The 20,599-nt window shown below is 43.2% G+C and overlaps 1 protein-coding gene across 1 annotated transcript in view; it reads left to right on the top strand.

The window, feature by feature from the left end:
* Window positions 1-20,599, top strand: part of col19a1 (collagen type XIX alpha 1 chain) — a 344,957-nt gene that overhangs the window by 262,936 nt on the left and 61,422 nt on the right. The window contains exons 30-37 of the mRNA XM_033021894.1: window positions 400-489; window positions 614-658; window positions 1,866-1,943; window positions 2,285-2,320; window positions 9,078-9,122; window positions 9,214-9,267; window positions 11,726-11,767; window positions 12,780-12,887. Coding sequence (XP_032877785.1) covers window positions 400-489; window positions 614-658; window positions 1,866-1,943; window positions 2,285-2,320; window positions 9,078-9,122; window positions 9,214-9,267; window positions 11,726-11,767; window positions 12,780-12,887 — 498 coding nt within the window. The remainder of the gene's footprint in view (window positions 1-399; window positions 490-613; window positions 659-1,865; window positions 1,944-2,284; window positions 2,321-9,077; window positions 9,123-9,213; window positions 9,268-11,725; window positions 11,768-12,779; window positions 12,888-20,599) is intronic.

Raw genomic sequence — 20,599 nt, forward strand, 5'->3', positions numbered from 1 at the left:
AGACAACAAGGGCCAAAAGGCCTGTTCCTGTGCTGCAAAGTTCAATGGCATAATCATTATCATGGCGGTATCAAGAGCATTTAATTATCGTCTCTACCAGAAACTGAACATTAATATTCTTATTTGCTGCAGCTTTACAAGCCCATTAATGCAACAAACAATAAATACATATGCAATACAGTAAACTCTCATTATATAAAGGGGGAATGGTATGTTTGTATGAGATTGATGTTGCTGAGATAATTATTTCACCCATCATAACTGGTCCTAGATCCCTGCCCTTTGCCAGGACATGATACCATTTAAGCATGTCATCCTCTCTACTGCTTACATTTTATAGCTTTGACGTTACCATCATGATGACAAGTTGTGTAACCTAGTGCAGGCATCTGTTTGCAGGGAGATTCTGGGGGTGCGCTTGGACTTTCTGGAGAAAAAGGAGACAAAGGTGACCCAGGACTTCCAGGGACAGGGTTACGTGGAAAGCAGGTTTGTGCCCTTGTACACAATGGATATATGCCATATTAAAATACATACACGCAAATTAACACAATGGTGTCTTCCATGATTTCACATCTTTTTGATTAATTTGTTGACTACTAATTACAAATAGGGGCAAATTGGATCGCCTGGCACAAGAGGATCACGAGGACCCAAGGTATTAAAAATTAGCCTGTCCATATAGATTGTACTGTCAAACCATTGTAATTCAAATGTTCAGTTAACAAATGAGGAAAAGCTCCTGAAAACATTGTACCAGAGCTGGTGTACAGATGAAGTGAAAAATTGAAAGATGTACACCAATGGAAAACTTTAATGCTTATTCATTTTCAGAGAAAGTCATGGACCAAATCCACAAGGTACAAACTCTCCAAAAATGTAATCTGTTTCAATTAGAATACCTCTCATTCGTCTAAATGCCCATAAGTACAGGCAGCATAAGAATCTTGTCCACTTGCAAACTGCTGTGAATGCCATAAATTTGCGAAATTACAGAAAATTTGCGAAATTACAGAAATTTGCAATAAACATATATCTTCAGAGAAAGAAACAGAATGAAAGATTCAGGAATGTAAACCCTGTTTCTTCCCCTGCAGATGGTGCTTGGCCTGTGGAGTATTTCCAACATTTTTTATTTTACCAACTATTTGCATTCCTTTTTATGGGATAGCTGTGATAATGAAAGCAGAGCTTGATATCACGCAAGGTGTATTCAAATCAACCCTAAGCATACTTATATGGTCATAATAAAAGTACTAATCTCATGCATCCCTTATCAATGAATGTGGATTTACAAATTTGAATGGTATGTAATGTCATAATCGCTGTTGAAAAAGCACACACTACTCAGTCAGTACATAATTAAATTAATCTGATTAAGATTGATGTGTGCATAAAGATGCAACACTTGTGCCTGGAAATTGACACAAAATCAGTAAAGCATAGTTTATGGATGCATCAGCATATTGTACTCTGCTACTCAATTCTAGTCAATGGAATTAATACATGATTTGGAAAGGCATACACCTATCTATATAAGATCCCACAGTTGACAGTGCATGTCAGAGCAAAAATCAAGCCATGAAGTTAAAGGAATTGTCCGTAGACCTCCGAGATAGGATTGTGTCGAGACACAGATCTGGGGAAGGTGTGCTTAACACTGCCACCCAGGAGAATTTTTAAACTATAAGATTTGCTTAATTCTCAGTGGGTGCATTAGCTTTTATTGAATTTGGAGAAGGAATACTAATATGTAAGTTAGGCTTCTCAGTATAAGGCTAGATATCAGCTCCATCTAGCTTCACAGCACTCTTGCTGCATCCTTGCACATTTTGTTCAATTGTGTTCCGGATTTATTTTATTAGGGTGAGCGTGGATTGCTTGGTCTTCAAGGTCCACAAGGTGAGAAAGGACCACCTGAAAATGGACGCCCTGGCTCTCCAGTAAGTATATAAATATTGTAGAACTCGCATCATCATTTCAATTTCTTTGCAGCACTCCCAGTTCTGAAATTACTCCCACCTACAAAAGCAAGGAATACAATGTCATGCGGATGACATGACCTCCAGGTCCTTCTCTATAAGTCACATGGGATCCTGGACTGTTTCTTCATTGTCTTCTGGAATAACCTACGTAATATCAATCAGTGGCCACAAAGATTGCAACATTTTAAGAAGAAGCCCCATCACTCCATTATTGGGGCAATTGCTAAGAACGTACTCATAAGTAAAAACAAAAACATTAAATGTAGCCATTTATTTCCTTCTTCCTTATCTCCCTTTAGGGTCCAAATGGTCCTCCTGGCGAGCCAGGTTTAAAGGTAAGACCTAATGAATATTACAATAGTGAGACAAATTGAATATTGCAGAATTATCACCTTCAAATTTATTATTGAATACTTTAACCAAATTTTAACCATTATAATTGTGTTAGATGCTTCCATCATGATACTTCACTGTACCCAAATAATTCCAATGTTTTTACTTATGTTACATATATTTGCTTTATGGAATATTCCAATCATTTATCAATCTTAAACCAAAGCAGCTTATACCTGAAATATCACTTCCAGATCAGCAGCCTTTCTTTCTACATACATTGCATTCAGAAAGTATTCAGATCCCATCACTTTTTCCACATTTTGTTGTTACAGCTTTATTTTAAAATGGATTAAATTCATTTTTTTTATCATCAATCTACACACAATACCCCAAAATTACATTTTTACAAAGTAATTAAAAATAAATAACTGAAATATCACATTTACATAAGTATTCAGACCCTTTGCTATGACACTCAAAATTGAGCTTTGGTTCATCCTGTTTCCATTGATTATCCTTAAGATGCTTCTACAACTTGATTGGAGTCCACCAGTGGTAAATTAAATTGATTGGACATGATTTGGAAAGGCATACACCTATCTATATAAGATCCCACAGTTGACAGTGCATGTCAGAGCAAAAATCAAGCCATGAAGTTAAAGGAATTGTCCGTAGACCTCCGGGACAGGATTGTGTCGAGACACAGATCTGGGGAAGGGTATAAAACAATTTCTGCAGCATTTCAGGTCCCAAAGTGCACAGTGGCCTCTGTCATTCTTAAATGGAAGAACTTTGGAACCACCAGAACTCTTCCTAGAGCTGGCCACCCGGCGAAACTGTGCAATCGGGGGAGAAGGGCCTTGGTCAGGGAGGTGACCAAGAACCCGATGGTCACTTTGACAGAGTTCCAGAGTTCCTCTGTGGAGATGGGAGAACCTTCCCGAAGGACAACTATATCTGTAGCACTCCACCAATCAGGCCTTTATGGTAGAGTGGCCAGATGGAAGCCAATCCTCAGTAAAAGGCACATGACAGCTCGCTTGGAATTTGCCAAAAGGCACCCAAATGACTCTCAGACCATGAGAAACAAGATTCTCTGGTCTGATGAAACCAAGATTGAACTCTTTGGGCTTTTTGCCAAGCGTCACCGCTGTGATGGTATTTCAGTCTCAGTCACAGAGGCCGATGTCAGGAAATCCTTCAGAGGGGTGAACCCCCGAAAAGCACCTGGACCTGATGGTATACCCGGTCGTGTTCTAAAAACCTTTGCGGACCAACTGGCTGGAGTTTTTACGGACATTTTCAACCTCTCACTTCTGAGGTCTGAGGTCCCCACCTGCTTTAAGAGGGCATCAATTATACCAATGCCCAAGAAGAGTAAGGTGACGTGCCTCAATGACTATCGACCAGTGGCACTTACGCCGGTGGTGATGAAATGCTTTGAGAGGTTGATCATGGAGCAAATCAACTCCTACCTCGACAAAAACCTGGACCCACTGCAGTTCGCTTACCGCCACAACAGATCAACGGTTGATGCGATCTCGCTGGCCCTCCACTCCGCTCTGGACCACTTGGACAACAAAAACTCATATGTCAGGCTGTTATTCATCAATTACAGCTCGGCATTTAACACAATCATCCCCTCCAAGCTGGTTACCAAACTCGCAGAACTGGGTCTCTGCGCATCCCTCTGCAATTGGATCCTCGACTTCCTCATTCACAGACCACAGTCTGTTCGTATTGGTGGAAATGTGTCAGCCTAGATAACAATCAGCACGGGAGCACCTCAAGGCTGCGTGCTCAGCCCCCTGCTGTACTCACCCTATACTCATGACTGCGTAGCCAGTCACAGTGCGAACTCCATCATCAAGTTCGCTGACGACACGACTGTTGTGGGACATATCACTGATGGGGATGAGTCAGAGTACAGAAGAGAGATCGAGCAATTGTCCATATGGTGCCAGCGCAATAACCTGGCCCTCAACACCAGCAAAACCAAGGAACTGATTGTGGACTTTGGAAGGAGTAGGAGGGGGACCCACAGCCCCATCTATATCAACGGGTCGATGGTTGAAAGGGTCAAGAGCTTCAAATTCCTGGGCGTGCACATCTCTGAAGATCTCTCCTGGTCCGCGAACACTAATGCAATTATCAAGAAAGCTCATCAGTGCCTCTACTTCCTGAGAAGATTATGGAGAGTCGGTTTGTCAAGGAAGACTCTCTCTAACTTCTACAGGTGCACAGCAGAGAGCATGCTGACCAGTTGCATCGTGGCTTGGTTCGGCAATTTGAGCGCCCTGGAGAGGAAAAGACTACAAAAAGTAGTAAACACTGCCCAGTCCATCATCGGCTCTGATCTTCCTTCCATCGAGGGGATTTATCGCAGTCGCTGCCTCAAAAAGGCTGGCAGCATCATCAAAGACCCACACCATCCTGGCCACACACTCATCTCCCTGCTACCTTCAGGTAGAAGGTACAGGAGCCTGAAGACTGCAACAACCAGGTTCAGGAATAGCTACTTCCCCACAGCCATCAGGCTATTAAACCTGGCTCGGACAAAACTCTGATTATTAATAACCCATTTTCTGTTATTTGCACTTTATCAGTTTATTTATTCATGTGTGTATATATTTATATTATGGTATATGGACACACTTATCTGTTTTGTAGTAAATGCCTACTATGTTCTGTGTGCTGAAGCAAAGCAAGAATTTCATTGTCCTATACAGGGACACATGACAATAAACTCACTTGAACTTGAACTTGGAGGAAACCAGGCACCGCTCATCACGGTGAAGCATGGTGGTGGCAGCATCATGCTGTGGGGATGTTTTTCATCGGCAGGAACTGGGAGACTAATCAGGATCGGGGGAAAGATGAACGGAGCAAAGTACAGAGAGATCCTTGATGAAAACCTGCTCCAGAGAGTTCTGGAACTCAGACTGGGGCGGAGGTTCACCTTCCTATAGGACAACGACCCTAAGCACACAGCCAAGACAACGCAGGAGTGACTGCGTGACAAGTCTGTGAATGTCCTTGAGTGGCCCAGCCAGAGCCCGGACTTGAACCCGTTCGAACATCTCTGGAGGGACCTGAAAATAACTGTGCATCGACGCTCCCCATCCAACCAAACAGAGCTTGAGAGGATCTGCAGAGAAGAATGGGAGAAATTACCCAAATACAGGTGTGACAAGCTTGTAGTGTCACACCCAAGAAGACTTGAGGTTGTAATCGCTGCCAAAGGTGCCTCAACAAAGTGCTGAGTAAAGGGCCTGAATACTTATGCAAATGTGATATTTCAGTTATTTCTTTTTAATTACTTTGCAAAAATTTATAATCACCTGTTTTTGCTTTTATATTATGGGGTATTGTGTGTAGATCGATGATTAAAAAAAAAGAATTTAATCCATTTTAGAATAAGGCTGTAACGTAACAAAACGTGGGAAAAAATGAAGGAGTCTGAATACTTTCTGAATGCACTATCGATGACAATTTGAAGTAATAAATATAGTCTGCCTTAGCTTTGGGATAATTAATAACGAGTGACATAAGGAACTGCAGTGGCTGGTTTACAAAAAAAAAGACACAAAATACTGGAGTAAATCAGATTGGGCAGCATTTTTGGGGAACATTGTCAGGCAACGTTTCAGGTCAGGACCCTTCTTCACACTGATTGTAGTAGGAGGGAGAAAGCTGGAATAGAGGTGGGGGTGGGACAAAGCCTGGCAAGGGATATGTGGGGATAGACACAAAGTGCTAGAATAACTCTGCGGGTCAGGCAGTATATCTGGAGAAAAAGGATGGGTGACATTTTGGGTCGGGATCCTTCTTCACACTGAAAGTAGAGGAGAGGGAATTGGAGGTAAGAAAATGGCAGAACAAAGCACCAAATGAACGCCTTCATTGTTGGGTGGGGAAGTCAAAGAGGTGGTTACAGTTACAAAGTTTAAAAGACATTTGGACAGGTATATGGATAGGATCTCTTTAGAAGGATTTAGGTTAAATACAAAAATTTGGTCAGCATAGAAAGGTTGTGCCAAAGGACCTGTTTCCATGCTGTATTACTAAACTAAGTAGGATTATGAGTGAAAGGAGAATGTTAAGAGACTTCACAAAAATATGGGCAAGTTGAGTGCATAGGCGAGAACATAATGTTGAAAAATACGGTGTACATGGCAGAAAATCAGACTGTTTGTTAAATGCTAATGTTAATGTCCATCAGGACCATGTACACACGTCAATGGAGGACAAATGGTGTGTTTACCTTTATAACAAGAGTGAAGTAACAAAGCCTTGTGAAGAGGTTTATAAGGTCTGGTGTCTTATAAAGACTGTACCTGCCATGTTTTATGCCGTATGGTCTCTTTCCTTGAAAAGGATGGACTTGCCGCAGCAAGTATGTAATGAAGGTACATCCGATTGGTCCCAGGGATGATGAATTTACCACGTAAGGAGAAATTGAGTGGAGGGTGTTTGATTTGTCCATATAGAAGAATGTGAAGAAATCAGAGTTCTCATAGGGCTTGATAGGCTAGAGGCAGGGGAAATATATCTCTGAACTGGGAAAGTATGCCCATCATGAGGGACACTTCATAAAATAAATGTAGGCTTTTTATTGGGAGAAATTTCTTCACACAGAGACTTTGCTTGGATGTAGCTTTGGATGCCTGTGAAAATTCAGTTGTTCGATGTTCATTTAGAATTGAGCTCAATCCATTTCTGAGTATTAAGGGATTTGAGGGATTCTGGGAAAGGCAGAAGATCAGCAATGATCTTGATGAATTGTGGAGAAGATTTATCGGACTGGTAGGGCTGACATCTGCTCCCATTTCCCAATTATTCTTTAGCATTCTATCGGAGCATTATCTCTGCGGAGCATAACGAATGTGGAGGTTTTCAGTGTCATGGAATGCATAAGGTCAATAAACTCCTTGGGCCAAATGAAATTTATTCCAGGATGCCATGGGAATCAAGGGAAGAAATTGCTGGGGCTCTGATAGAGAGTTTTGCATCTATGCTAGCTACAGATGAGAAACCAGAATACGGAAAAGTATTGATTTTCGTATGAGAAGAGTAGTCGAGATAAGCCAGGTAACTACAGGCTAGTGTGCCTTGCAGGGGTCAGAGGGAAATTACTGGAGAAGATTCTAAGGGACAGGATATTTGTACATCAAAGGCGAAACAGATGACGGGTGTTCTCAGCATGCCTCTGTGAGAGAGAAAAAGTGCCCCAGCAATTTGTTTGAGTTTTTCAGAATGTTTAGTTTTAAGTTTACAGCGCGGAAACAAGCCCACTGGGTCCGCGTCAACCAACGATCCCCACACATAACACTATCCTACACACACTAGAAACAATTTACAATACCAAGCCAATTAGCTTGCAGACCTATACGTCTTTGGAGTGTAGGAGGAAACCAGAGAAAACCCACGCACGTCGTGGGAAGAACGTACAAACTCCGTACAGACAAGCACCCTAAGTCAGGATGGAGCCCGTGTCTCTGGTGCTGTAAGGCAACATCTGTACCGCTGCACCACTGTCCTGCCATTGAATTGTATTGAAGAAGATTTATGAAGTAGAGAGGGTGAGAAATGTTGTCTAAATGAACTTTAATAAGGCATTTGACAAGATGACGTGGTAGTCTGATCCACAAGAATAAGCAGGATATCATTCAGATGGAAAATTGGGAAGAGCGCTGGCAGATAGAATGTATTCCTGACGAGTGTGAGATGATTCATTTTGGGAAATCAAATAGGGTTTGGACTTCAAGTCCATAGTTCCCTGAAGGTGACAATGTTGGTAGATAGAATGGTGAAGAAAGTATTTCCTTGGGATATGAAATTATTATTGCCTTGAGAGATTGTGATGTTACTTTACAAAAGACTGGTTAGACTGTATTTGGAGTATAGTGTGCAGTTCTGGTCGCCACGTAGTATCGAGGATACAAATGGGTTTGAGAGAATGCAGAGAAGATTCACAAAAATATTGCCAGGATTGGACAGCTTCAGTAATGGGAAGAGACTGGATTCCTAATTCATACCTCAGCAAGGGATCACTAGGGACCACCTCTTGCTCTACCATGGACTTGTTTTCTAATTGCATATTTTTGTGCTAATGTCCTGTTTATCTTTTTACACTTTTTCTTTACACTACTTTGTAGAATTCATGGGTAAATTATACATAACATGTGTGTTTTCGGAGCCTATGTGGCCATGATGCTGCTGCAGACAAAATTTTCATTCTGCCTGTACTTCATAACAATAAACTTGACTTGGGTAGGCTGTGCTCGTCTTCCCTGAAGTGAAAGAGGCTAATAGAGATTTATAACATTTAAGAGACATAAATAGGGTAGGTAGTCAGAATATTTTCCCCATGGTAGGTTATCAAGAACAAAAAAGAGCATTTAAATTTTTAAAGTAGGACTTGTCATTTCAAAAGCCCAGCTCTTGGTTTCATAACCTGTCTCGGACGATAACCTGACGATGGCAAGATGGCGTCTAACCCAGGCAACTCTTTGTGTGTTAGTTACAGAAGTGGATTTGCAATCACGCATTACAATCACTCCACTCTTTTAAATCTCTACTCAAACTAAACTCAACTCATTGTGAAAGGAACATTTTGGAGCAGCTCACCATTTGTACAATTTCTAACAGCTTTGAAAATGATTTTCTACTCAAATTCACGTATAACTATTTAATGAACAGTACAATGAATGGATTAGAGAACAATTTAAAGATTTGTATTGTTTACCAATTCAGGGTCCGAGAGGTTTGCCAGGATCTTTTGGACATCCAGGAGCAATCGTGAGTAGCATACATCCAATAAGCTCTTCATAGAGATAAACTGGAATCTACTTCCATTTCTGATTCTGTATTCCCCTCCCTTTTTTCACAGGGCATTCCTGGTAGCAATGGGATACCAGGCCCACCTGGTCCACCCGGGGAGCCAGTAAGTCATCTTTCAATGCTGTAAATTAACAAACGTCCAACATATTGAAAGGCAGGAGGATCACATCAGGAAGCACCTTGGAATTGAGTGCAACCTAACAAATTTTATTCTGTTGAAGCTAATGAACAATAATATAGCATGTGTAAAACTGAGTTACATCTACAATGGAAAAGTGTCACTGGTGTGGTAGGGTTGCTCTCTCTCAGTGCTAGAGACCGGGCTTTGATCCTGACTACTGTTGCTGTCTGTACAGAGTTTGCATGTTCTCCCGTGGGTTTTCTCCGGGTGCTCCGGTTTCCTTCCACACTCCAAAGAGGTACAAGTTTGTAGGTTAATTGGCTTCTGTAAATTGTAAATTGTCCCTAGTGAGTAGGATAGTGCTGGTGTATGGGGATCACTGGTCGGCATGGACGGTGGTCCAAAGGGCCCGTTTCCATGCTGTACCTATAAAGTATAAAGTTTCTATTCCAAATATCCAAAACCTATTTTATTTTCTACCTGATCCCATGGAATTCCCTTCCAGCACATTAGGAGAAAATCTTTAGAGTTGTGTGGGTGTTGATGGTTATAACATATTCCAAAGTTCTAAAAACCACACAGCTGACACTTATGCTGTTACATCAGAATGACACAATGCCATTGAAACTGTACTCCAATGGCTTCTTCATACAGCTCCTGGTGGCACCTACAACTAAGACAGTAGAACCATAAATACATTGAGATTACTGTCTCATGAAGCAGCCAGAAATTACTACTTGGAGACATCCAGATCCAAATATATTACAATGACGGCAGAGATCAGCTTCAGATGGGATGGCCTGGAAAAGAGACCAACTTACCTATGTAGCTAGATGTTTGCCTCTACAGCTGTTAAACCTGACAGCATTACCTGCAATTTAGATTGGATTTATTTTTTTGACATTGGAAATATATTTAGCTTTTATTGCTAACGCTCATTCAGACCTCTCACAAAATTGGTCAAAAAGTTGTTTGAAGTAGCATGAGGAGAGTAGCATGAAGCAAGTGCTAATTTGGATCTGAATTGGAGAAGAGAGAGAGAGAGAGAGAGAGAGAGAGCACATATTCATTTCCTTGACGGACATTACATCAGATAGTCTTCCAAAATAATGTGTTCATTTTCAGCATCATCTACAGAGATCAGAGCAGAAAGCCCCACATGTTAAATTAATTTGCTATGATTGGATTTATGTATACAATTGGTGAATTGGAATGTAATTTATGTGGTACTTTGCCCTTCAAAAATCCTAAAATACTTGACAGTAATTTTGAAGTGTAGTTGCTTTATATGATAGAACGGAAATGCAGTATGCCCCCTAATCACTAGGCTGTTATGTAAACTATTGCCGAGCTATCTTTAATTATACTGGAGGATTTAACACGTTGAATTTATTCTGGTGCATTTGAAATAAGGCATTGAAAGTAAGGTTTGGAGAACTGCATAAGTTATAGTGTCATGGAATCATACAGCAGGGAAACAGACCCTTCAACCCATCTCGCCCATGCTGACCACATTGGTAAACTGGGCGAGTTCCATTTGGCTGCATTTGGTCCATAGCCCTCTAAACCCTTCTTATCCATATATTTGTCCAAATGTCTTTTAAAAGTCATAATTGTATCTGCTGCTATGGCAGCTCATTCTAGATATAGACCACCCTCAGAGTGAAAAGGTTGACCCCAAGGTCCCCCTTAAATCGTTCTTCTCACCTTAACCTAATGTCCTCTAGTTTTAGAACCCTCTACCTTGGGGAAAAAGACAGTGAGTGCTCATGTTATTCATGTTCCTCATGATCTTGTACTTCTCAATATGTTCACTCCTCAACCTCCTACACCAAAGAAAAAAGTCCCAGCCTATCCAACTTTCCCATTTAACTTAAGCCTGTCACCCCGGGTAACATCCTGGTGAATCTCTTCTGCACCTTTTCCAACTTAATGATTTATTTCATATAGCAGGGCGACCAGAACTGAACACAATGCTCCAAATGTATTCCCATCAACAACTTGTACAGGTGTATGATGATATCCCAACTTTTGGACTCACTATATTTTGAATGAAGGCAAGTGTGCCAAACACCCTCTTCACCACACCGTCCAGCTGACTCGCCACTCTCAGAAAATCGTGCACATGTATACCTAGATCTCTGTTCTGCAACACTCTCCTGGGCTCTAGCATTTATTTTGCAAGTCCTGCCTTGTCCAGATGAGAACTATATTCTGCACTCTGTATTTTACCTTTGTTCAACCTATTAGACTTGAGTTTGGATTAATTGTATTTATGTTTAATATTAACTGATTTGATTGATAGCTTGCAAAACAAAGCTTTTCACTGTACCTTGGTGCATGTGACAATAATAACCCTAAACCTAGTGTCTGGATAATCAGTCTATCATGTGAGAATTCATGCTTCCTCACTGTTTCATGTGGTTCTGTTTCATTTTAGTCTGCGCTGCCTCTCATGGGAGATATTGGTGCCTTACTAAAGGTAATTGTGTCATTTGAACATTGTGAAAACAGATTATTTAACCGTCTGCAACAATTTGATGTAGCATGAGGGTGATATTAGTAGGTTAGTTGAAGCTGCTCTATTACACGATTGGCAGTTTTCATGAGTTCGTTGACAAAATGTGTGTTTCTAAACTTTTCTGGTGTTTATTCTGAACATTTTGTAATCCCAACATGTCAGCATTTATGCCTCTAGCCCTGGCTGGCACAGGTTCACAATCAAAACTGCTGGGTTAAATGTTAATAGTTAAGTGTTAGCTAATTTTTGTTGCTTCAGTTCATTGTATTGTGTCATAGAATCATACAGCATGGAAACAGATCGTTCGGCCCAACTTGTCCATGGCATCCACATTCCAATAATATTACAAACCGCAAGTTTCCCAGCATTGATACTTGTGGGACACCACTATTCTCAGGCTTCCAACCATGATATCTACTCTCTACCACCATCTCCTAGTGCCAAGCCAAGGTTGGCTTCTTGCCCTAGCTACCATGGACCCTGAACTTTTGAACCAGTTTCCCATGGGGATCTTATCAAAGACCTTATGAAGATTCGTGTAAATCACATCTACTGCCCCACACTCATCAATACATTTTATTACTTCTTCAAAGAATTAATTCACATCATGCAGTTACATGCAAATTTGATCCTATATCTAAATAACTCTTCAACGTAGAAAAATCCTGATTAGTCACTTCCCTTCACTCCCTTTTAAGGTGCCAGCACAGAATACACTACATTTATATAGTGTAAATAACACTCATGGCAGCAAACTGATGCAGCTAAAGTGCACTGATGACAAGTGAGAAGTAACAAAAGATCTGAGCTGAAAATACCACAAATTATAAAGTATTACCATACTTCTTTTTAGACGATGTGAGATCTTCTCTTAGTATTTCTCAAATTGCTGCAAGATGTAGCTACAGTAGAATCCCTGCTTCATATCATCTCATCCAGTCTCAATTTGCCTATTTTTCTGTTTCATGGACAGAATGCATGCAGCAGCTGTCTGGCTGGTGGCCATTCGAGACTACCTGGAATGAAAGGCGACCGAGGTGTGCCGGGGATACCTGGGACTGACGGTCTCGATGGCAGTCAGGTAAAGGAGCACAGAAATAACCAATGCGCAGCTCAGTATCATCGTTTCATAAGGTATCTGAATAACAGGAGGTGATTTACTTCTGCAAGAGAAACAGACCAAACTGTGCTAACACAGATAGATCAGTTTTTTAAATGAATTATTTGCTGCTATTTTGAAGATAGCCCAGAGATCCAGAAGTATGGCTGGAGTAAGCCAGTTAATTACAGACCAGTGAGTCTTTCATCAGGAATAAGGAAATTATTGAAAAGTATTATGAGACTAACAGCACTTGGAGAGGTAGAGATTGCCGAGGGAGAGTCAGTTTGGTTCTATAAGTTTGCAGATGACACTATAGTGGGTGGTATCATAGATAGTGAAGATAGATACCAAAATTTACAACAAGCTCTTCATCTGAGCAAGTGGGCTGAGAAATAGCCAATGAAGTTTAATGCAGATAAGTGCGAGGGATGTCAAACCAGGGCAGGACCTTTACAGTAAATGGGAGGGCCCTAGGGAGTGTTGTAAAACAGAGGGATCTAGGATTACAGTTCCCTGAAAGTGGCATCACAAGTAGAGAGGGTGGTCAAGAAGGCTTTTGGTACATTGGCCTTTATCAGTCAAGATATTGAGTGTAGAAGTTGGGATGTTATGTTGCAGTGTTGCTGTGTCAACACTTGGAGTACTGAGGTCATCCTACTAGAGGAAAGATGTCATTAAGTTGGAATGAGTACAGGGAAGATTTACGAGGATGTTGCCTGGACTTGAGGGGCTAAGCTATCGGGAGAGGTTTGGCAGGTTGGGTCTTTATTCCTTGGAGCACAGGAGGCTAATCTTATCGAGGTCTATAAAATCATGAGGGGAACGGATTGCATGAATGCGCAGTCTTTTACCCAGGGTAGGGAAATCAAATACAAGAGGGTACATGTTAAAGGGAAGAGGGACAAGATTTAATACAAACCTGAAGGGCTTTTTCATTCAGAGGGTGGTGGGTATATGGAACGACATACCAGAGGAGGGCAGGTATTATAACAACATATAGAAAACATTGGACAGATAGATGGATAGGAAAGATTAGAGGGATATGGGCCAAATGTCTGCAAATAGGACTCGCTTAGATGGAGCATCTTGTGTGACTACTGTCTGGTAGCACTTTCATTTACCGTAATGAAGTGGTTGGAGCGGATGATTACAGCGTGATCTGTATCCTCTGGTTATTGATACACCAGTTGCAGGAAGTTATTAATTAATCTTACAACTTTTCATGTTTGTAAACGCATCTATTAAATCTCCTCTGAGCATTCTCTATTCTAAAGTAGGATTTGTTTCATTCTTAGATTATGTTTGATTATTACTTGGAAAAAAAAAATGATAATTTAAGAAATACAAAAAATCTTTCCGTTATTATTATTATTAAAAGGATCATAAACCTATCAACTTCATACCAGCCATCTGCTTCCAGGTTCTGAAAAGTGAATCACATGATATGAAATGCCCACCTGATGCATTAATAGGGCACGTAACAAAGGCTACCATTTTACCAATTCGTGTTGGGGCAAGTAATTGTGGAATGTTTCAAGTAGACTTGTAGAGTAGACTCAAGAAGTAGACAAGATGACAAGTGAGACAAGATGGCGCCGGTGAAGGTGGCTGCCGTCGTACCTGCTCCGGGTGTTTGCTCGTATATTGTCTTGTCAATTGTCGTTTTTAATTTATTAGCACAACCTGCACGTTGTCGGACTACTTATGACAAACAAACACTTATTGACATCGGGAAAAACTGCCTGCCCACAGTCCGTAACAGCTCCGATTGGCCAAGGAAGATACTACCGGGAGTAAACAACACCGAGAGAACCAACGCAAGGCCAAGGAGGAGGCCCAGAGGAAAACAAGCCGGGGTCAGGAACAGGCTCAGGAGTAGAGCCCATCGTTCACCACTGCCTAGCATCCTGCTAGCCAACGTCCAGTCGCTGGAGAACAAGCTCGATTACCTCAGGGCCAGGGTCCGATACCAACGGGACATTCGGGACTGTAACATCCTTTACCTCACCGAGACATGGCTAACCCCAACGACGCCGGACCACGCTATCCAGCCAGCAGAACACCTCTCTGTTCACCGTATGGACAGAACAGAGGAGTCTGCGAAGTCTAGAGGAGGAGGGCTGTGTCTGATGACCAACAACAACTGGTGTGACCGCAGAAACGTAGTCCCTCTCACACACTCCTGCTCACCAAACCTGGAGCTCCTGACCATCAAATGCCGCCCGTTCTATCTCCCCCGTGAGTTTACATCTATCATTATCAGTGCCGTTTATATTGCACCACAAGCGGACACGGTCACTGCCCTGTCTGAGCTACATGATGCGATTACTAGCTACCAAACCATCTACCGCGATGCAGCCCTCATTGTGGCCGGGGACTTTAACCGTGCAAACCTAAAATCAGTAAGGCCGGACTTGCGGCAACACATCACTTGCAACACCAGAGGTGAGAGAACTTTAGACCACTGCTACTCACCATTTAAGGATGGTTACAGGGCCAGATCTCTCCCTCCATTCGGTAAGTCCGACCATGCCGCCATACTACTCATGCCAAAATATAAACAGAGACTGAAACGGGAAGTTCCGGTAAGGAGGGAGGTGACGCGCTGGACCGACCAATCAGAGGCCTCTCTACAAGATGCCCTCGACACTGCTGATTGGGACATGTTCCGTTGCAGCTCTGATGACATCAACATGTTTACGGAAGCGGTGCTGGGGTTCATTGAGAAAGTCACGAACGACTGTGTCACCAAACACACTGTCAGAATGTTCCCCAATCAAAAATCGTGGGTGGACAGAAACATCCGTGACGCTCTCAGGACCCGCACCGCCACCTACAACACAGCGCTGGCAACCGGAAACAAGGAGGATTTCAAAGCTGCCTCCTACTACGTCCGCAGAGCAGTAAAGGAGGCAAAACAACGCTACTGGAGGAAACTGGAGTTACAGCTACAGCAGTCGGACTCTAGGGGGCTATGGCAAAGTCTTCACACAATCACGGACTATAAACCCAAACCCACATCCATCCCAAATCCGAACACCTCCCTTGCGGAAGAACTAAACGTCTTTTATGCGCGCTTTGAGAATAACACCCAGGCCCTCGAAGCCCATCACATCTCATCCAGCAGCGAGGAGGTGACATTCCAGGTGACGGAACACGATGTGAGGCGCACACTCAAGCGGGTGAACCCCAGGAAGGCTGCAGGTCTGGATGGGATTACTGGGCGTGTCCTCAGAACCTGCACAGACCAACTAGCCCCTGTATTCACAGACATTTTCAATCTCTCCCTCACCCAGTGTATTATCCCCACCTGTTTTAAATGGTCCACCATAGTCCCTGTCCCCAAAAAACCCCAACCCAGCTGTTTAAATGACTACCGCCCCATAGCCCTGACCTCCACAGTAATGAAGTGTTTTGAGAAACTCATCAAAACTTTCATTACCTCCTCCCTACCCACCATCCTGGATCCACTACAATTTGCATACCGCCCCAATAGATCCACTGATGATGCCATAGCCCACCTACTCCATACCACTCTCACCCACCTGGACACCGGGAAAGGAGCTTATGTTAGACTGCTGTTCATAGATTACAGCTCAGCGTTTAACACCATAGACCCCTCAAAGCTGGCCTCCAAATTGTACAACCTCCACTTGTGCCCATCCCTGTGCAAGTGGATCCACAATTTCCTGACCGGCAGACCACAGGTGGTGCGTGTGGGCCATCACATGTCATCCTCCCTCACCCTCAACACTGGGGCCCCCCAGGGCTGTGTGCTGAGCCCTCTGCTGTATTCTCTCTACACCCACGACTGCAAGGCCATCTCAGACTCTAACATCATAGTCAAGTTTGCCGATGACACAGCAGTGGTAGGCCTAATCTCAAACAATTATGAGGCAGCCTACCACTCTGAAATCATCCACCTGGCAAACTGGTGTAGACCGAATAACCTGGAGCTGAACACCTCCAAGACCAAGGAGCTCATAGTGGACTTCTCCAGGAAGCAGCAGAGAAGCTTTCTCCCCCTCAGCATAAACGGGGCCCGGGTGGAGAGGGTGGAGAGCTTCAGGTACCTCGGCATCCACATCTCCCAGGACCTGACATGGTCACACCACCTCAGCAGCCTGGTAAAGAAGGCCAACCAGCGTCTTTACCATCTCAGACGGCTGAGGGACTTCAAGCTCCCCCTCAGGGTGTTCAAGAACTTCTACACCCATACTGTGGAGAGCATCGTGAGTGGGAGCATCATCACCTGGAGGGGGAACACCACCAAGAGGGACCAACTGGCTCTGAGGAGGGTGGTTCGCTCAGCTGAGCGGACCATCAAAACCACCCTTCCCAACCTGTAGGACATCTACACCAAGCGCTGCAGGTCAAGAGCCAGGAGGATTATCCAGGACTACACTCACCCCAACAACAGACTGTTTTCCCTGCTGCCCTCAGGGAAACGGTACCGGCTGCTCAGGGTCAACACGGAGAGAATGAGGAGGAGTTTCTTTCCCCAGGCCATGAGACTGCTGAACGAGGACTGAGTGTCGCCGCCCCCCCCCCCCCCCCCCCAGCCCCCCAACGCCCAAACCCTCCCCACCCTCCTCACCAGCACCTGCACCCCCGCCCAAACCCCCGCCCCGCCCCGCCTCGCCACCATCAAACACACACACACACACACACACACACACACACACACACACACACACACACACACACACACATGGGACTGAACTGGATGGAACATGCTGTCATCACAGGTGTTCCACGGCACTTGTCACTTTGCTTGTAACAGCACTACTTGTTATGTGGTATATTTATGGGGTATGTGTTATATGTGGGTATTGTTGTATGTGGGTTATGTGGTATCTATGGGGTACATATTTATTATGTGTTATATGTGGGTATTGTTTTATGTGGGTTATGTGTAAGTGGGGAACCATGCACAATTGGACAGACACTTAAGCATTTCACTACTGGTTATACCTGTATAATTGAGTATGTGACCAATAAACTTAAACTTGAAACTTGAACTTGAAACTAGACTATTTGACTTATCTTTATTTTGCTGCATGTTTAAAAAGGTAGTCATGCTCTAAAATTACATTCCTGCGTTTCCATAATCCGCAAGTTCTCTGTGCTCAAGCATTTGATCCAATCTCCTGTTAAAGTAATGACCAACATCAGCATCCTTAACCTGAGAGAGTTACAGGTTCTAACATCAGTCTTAATGAAGACATCTAACTTCAGTCTTAGTGACGTGGGCCAGCACAGTGGCACAGCGATAAGAGTTACTGCCCTACAGCACCAGAGACCTGGGTTCGATCCTGACTACGGGTGTTGTCTGTGAGGAGGTTGTACATGCTCCCTGTGTCCTGCGTGGGCTTTCTCCGGATGCTCCGGTTTACTCCCACACTCCAAAGAGGTACAGGTTTATAGGTTAATTGGCTTGGTAAAATTGTAAAATGTCCCTAGTGGGTGTAAGATAGTGTTAGTGTGTGGAGATCACAGGTCCACACGGACTCAGTGGGCTGAAGGACCTGTTTCCACGCTGTATCTCTAAACTTAAAAAAACGAAATCCCTTCTCATTACCTCTCCAGAACTTTAGCTAAAGATTGTGTAAACTACTGTGTTACCCTGCAAAATGATGAAACATTCATTACACAGGCACCCTGACGTGTTTTTTCATCAAGGGGGATACACATGACATTCCTGAGATTCTAAGAACAAGCTCCAAGGCCCAGCCCTAGACAAAGTAAAACAGGAGGAAAAACATTCTCTACATTGTTAAAAATAGTATAATTTATTATCTCAAATGTTAATGCATTGTTCAGAAGAAAGCAAAATGTTCATAGTTATGTAATGGATGAACGACTGCTCATGTGAACAAATGAGCACATCAAATAGATTAGTTAAAACAAATGTAGGTCCCTTGCAGTCAGAAACGGGTGAATTGATCATGGGGAACAAGGACATGGCAGACCAATTAAATAACTACTTTGGTTCTGTCTTCACTAAGGAAGACATAAATAATCTGCCGGAAATAGCAGGGGACCGGGGGTCAAATGAGATGGAGGAACTGAGTGAAATCCAGGTTAGCCGGGAAGTGGTGTTAGGTAAATTGAATGGATTAAAGACCAATAAATCCCCAGGGCCAGATAGGCTGCATCCCAGAGTACTTAAGGAAGTAGCCCCAGAATTAGTGGATGCATTAGTGATAATTTTTCAAAACTCTTTAGATTCTGGAGTAGTTCCTGAGGATTGGAGGGTAGCTAATGTAACCCCACTTTTATAAAAAAGGGAGGGAGAGAGAAAACGGGGAATTACAGACCAGTTAGTCTAACATCGATAGTGGGGAAACTGCTAGAATCAGTTATTAAAGATGGGATAGCAGCACATTTGGAAAGTGGTGAAATCATTGGACAAAGTCAGCATGGATTTATGAAGGGTAAATCATGTCTGACGAATCTTATAGAATTTTTCGAGGATGTAACTAGTAGAGTGGATAAGGGAGAACCAGTGGATGAGTTATATCTGGACTTTCAGAAGGCTTTCGACAAGGTCCCACATAAGAGATCAGTATACAAACTTAAAGCACACGGTATTGGGGGTTCAATATTGATGTGGATAGAGAACTGGCTGGCAGACAGGAAGCAAAGAGTAGGAGTAAACGGGTCCTTTTCACAATGGCAGGCAGTGACTAGTGGGGTACCGCAAGGCTCAGTTCTGGGACCCCAGCTATTTACGATATATATTCATGATTTGGACGAGGGAATTGAATGCAACATCTCCAAATTTGCGGATGACACGAAGCTGGGGGGCAGTGTTAGCTGTGAGGAGGATGCTAGGAGGCTGCAAGGTGACTTGGATAGGCTGGGTGAGTGGGCAAATGCATGGCAGATGCAGTATAATGTGGATAAATGTGAGGTTATCCACTTTGGTGGCAAAAACAGGAAAGTAGATTATTATCTGAATGGTGGCCGATTAGGAAAGGGGGAGATGCAACGAGACCTGGGTGTCATGGTACACCAGTCATTAAAAGTAGGCATGCAGGTGCAGCAGGCAGTGAAGAAGGGAATGGTATGTTAGCATTCATAGCAAAAGGATTTAAGTATAGGAGCAGGGAGGTTCTACTGCAGTTGTACAGGGTCTTGGTGAGACCACACCTGGAGTATTGCGTACAGTTTTGGTCTCCTAATCTGAGGAAAGACATTCTTGCCATAGAGGGAGTACAGAGAAGGTTCACCAGACTGATTCCTGGGATGTCAGGACTTTCATATGAAGAAAGACTGGATAGACTCGGTTTGTACTCGCTAGAATTTAGAAGATTGAGGGGGGATCCTTTCCCCCCCTTTCCAGGACAAGACCCCTTTCCAGGACAAGGGGTCACAGCTTAAGGATAAGGGGGAAATCCTTTAAAACCGAGATGAGAAGAACTTTTTTCACACAGAGAGTGGTGCATCTCTGGAACTCCCTGCCACAGAGGTTAGTCGAGGCCAGTTCATTGGCTATATTTAAGAGGGAGTTAGATGTGGCCCTTGTGGCTAAGGGGATCAGAGGGTATGGAGAGAAGGCAGGTACGGGATACTGAGTTGGATGATCAGCCATGATCATATTGAATGGCGGTGCAGGCTCGAAGGGCCGAATGGCCTACGCCTACTCCTGCACCTATTTTCTATGTTTCTATCAAGTCATTCTCCAA

This window comes from Amblyraja radiata, chromosome 5, assembly GCF_010909765.2.
Source record: "Amblyraja radiata isolate CabotCenter1 chromosome 5, sAmbRad1.1.pri, whole genome shotgun sequence".
In the NCBI taxonomy this organism is placed as follows: domain Eukaryota; kingdom Metazoa; phylum Chordata; class Chondrichthyes; order Rajiformes; family Rajidae; genus Amblyraja; species Amblyraja radiata.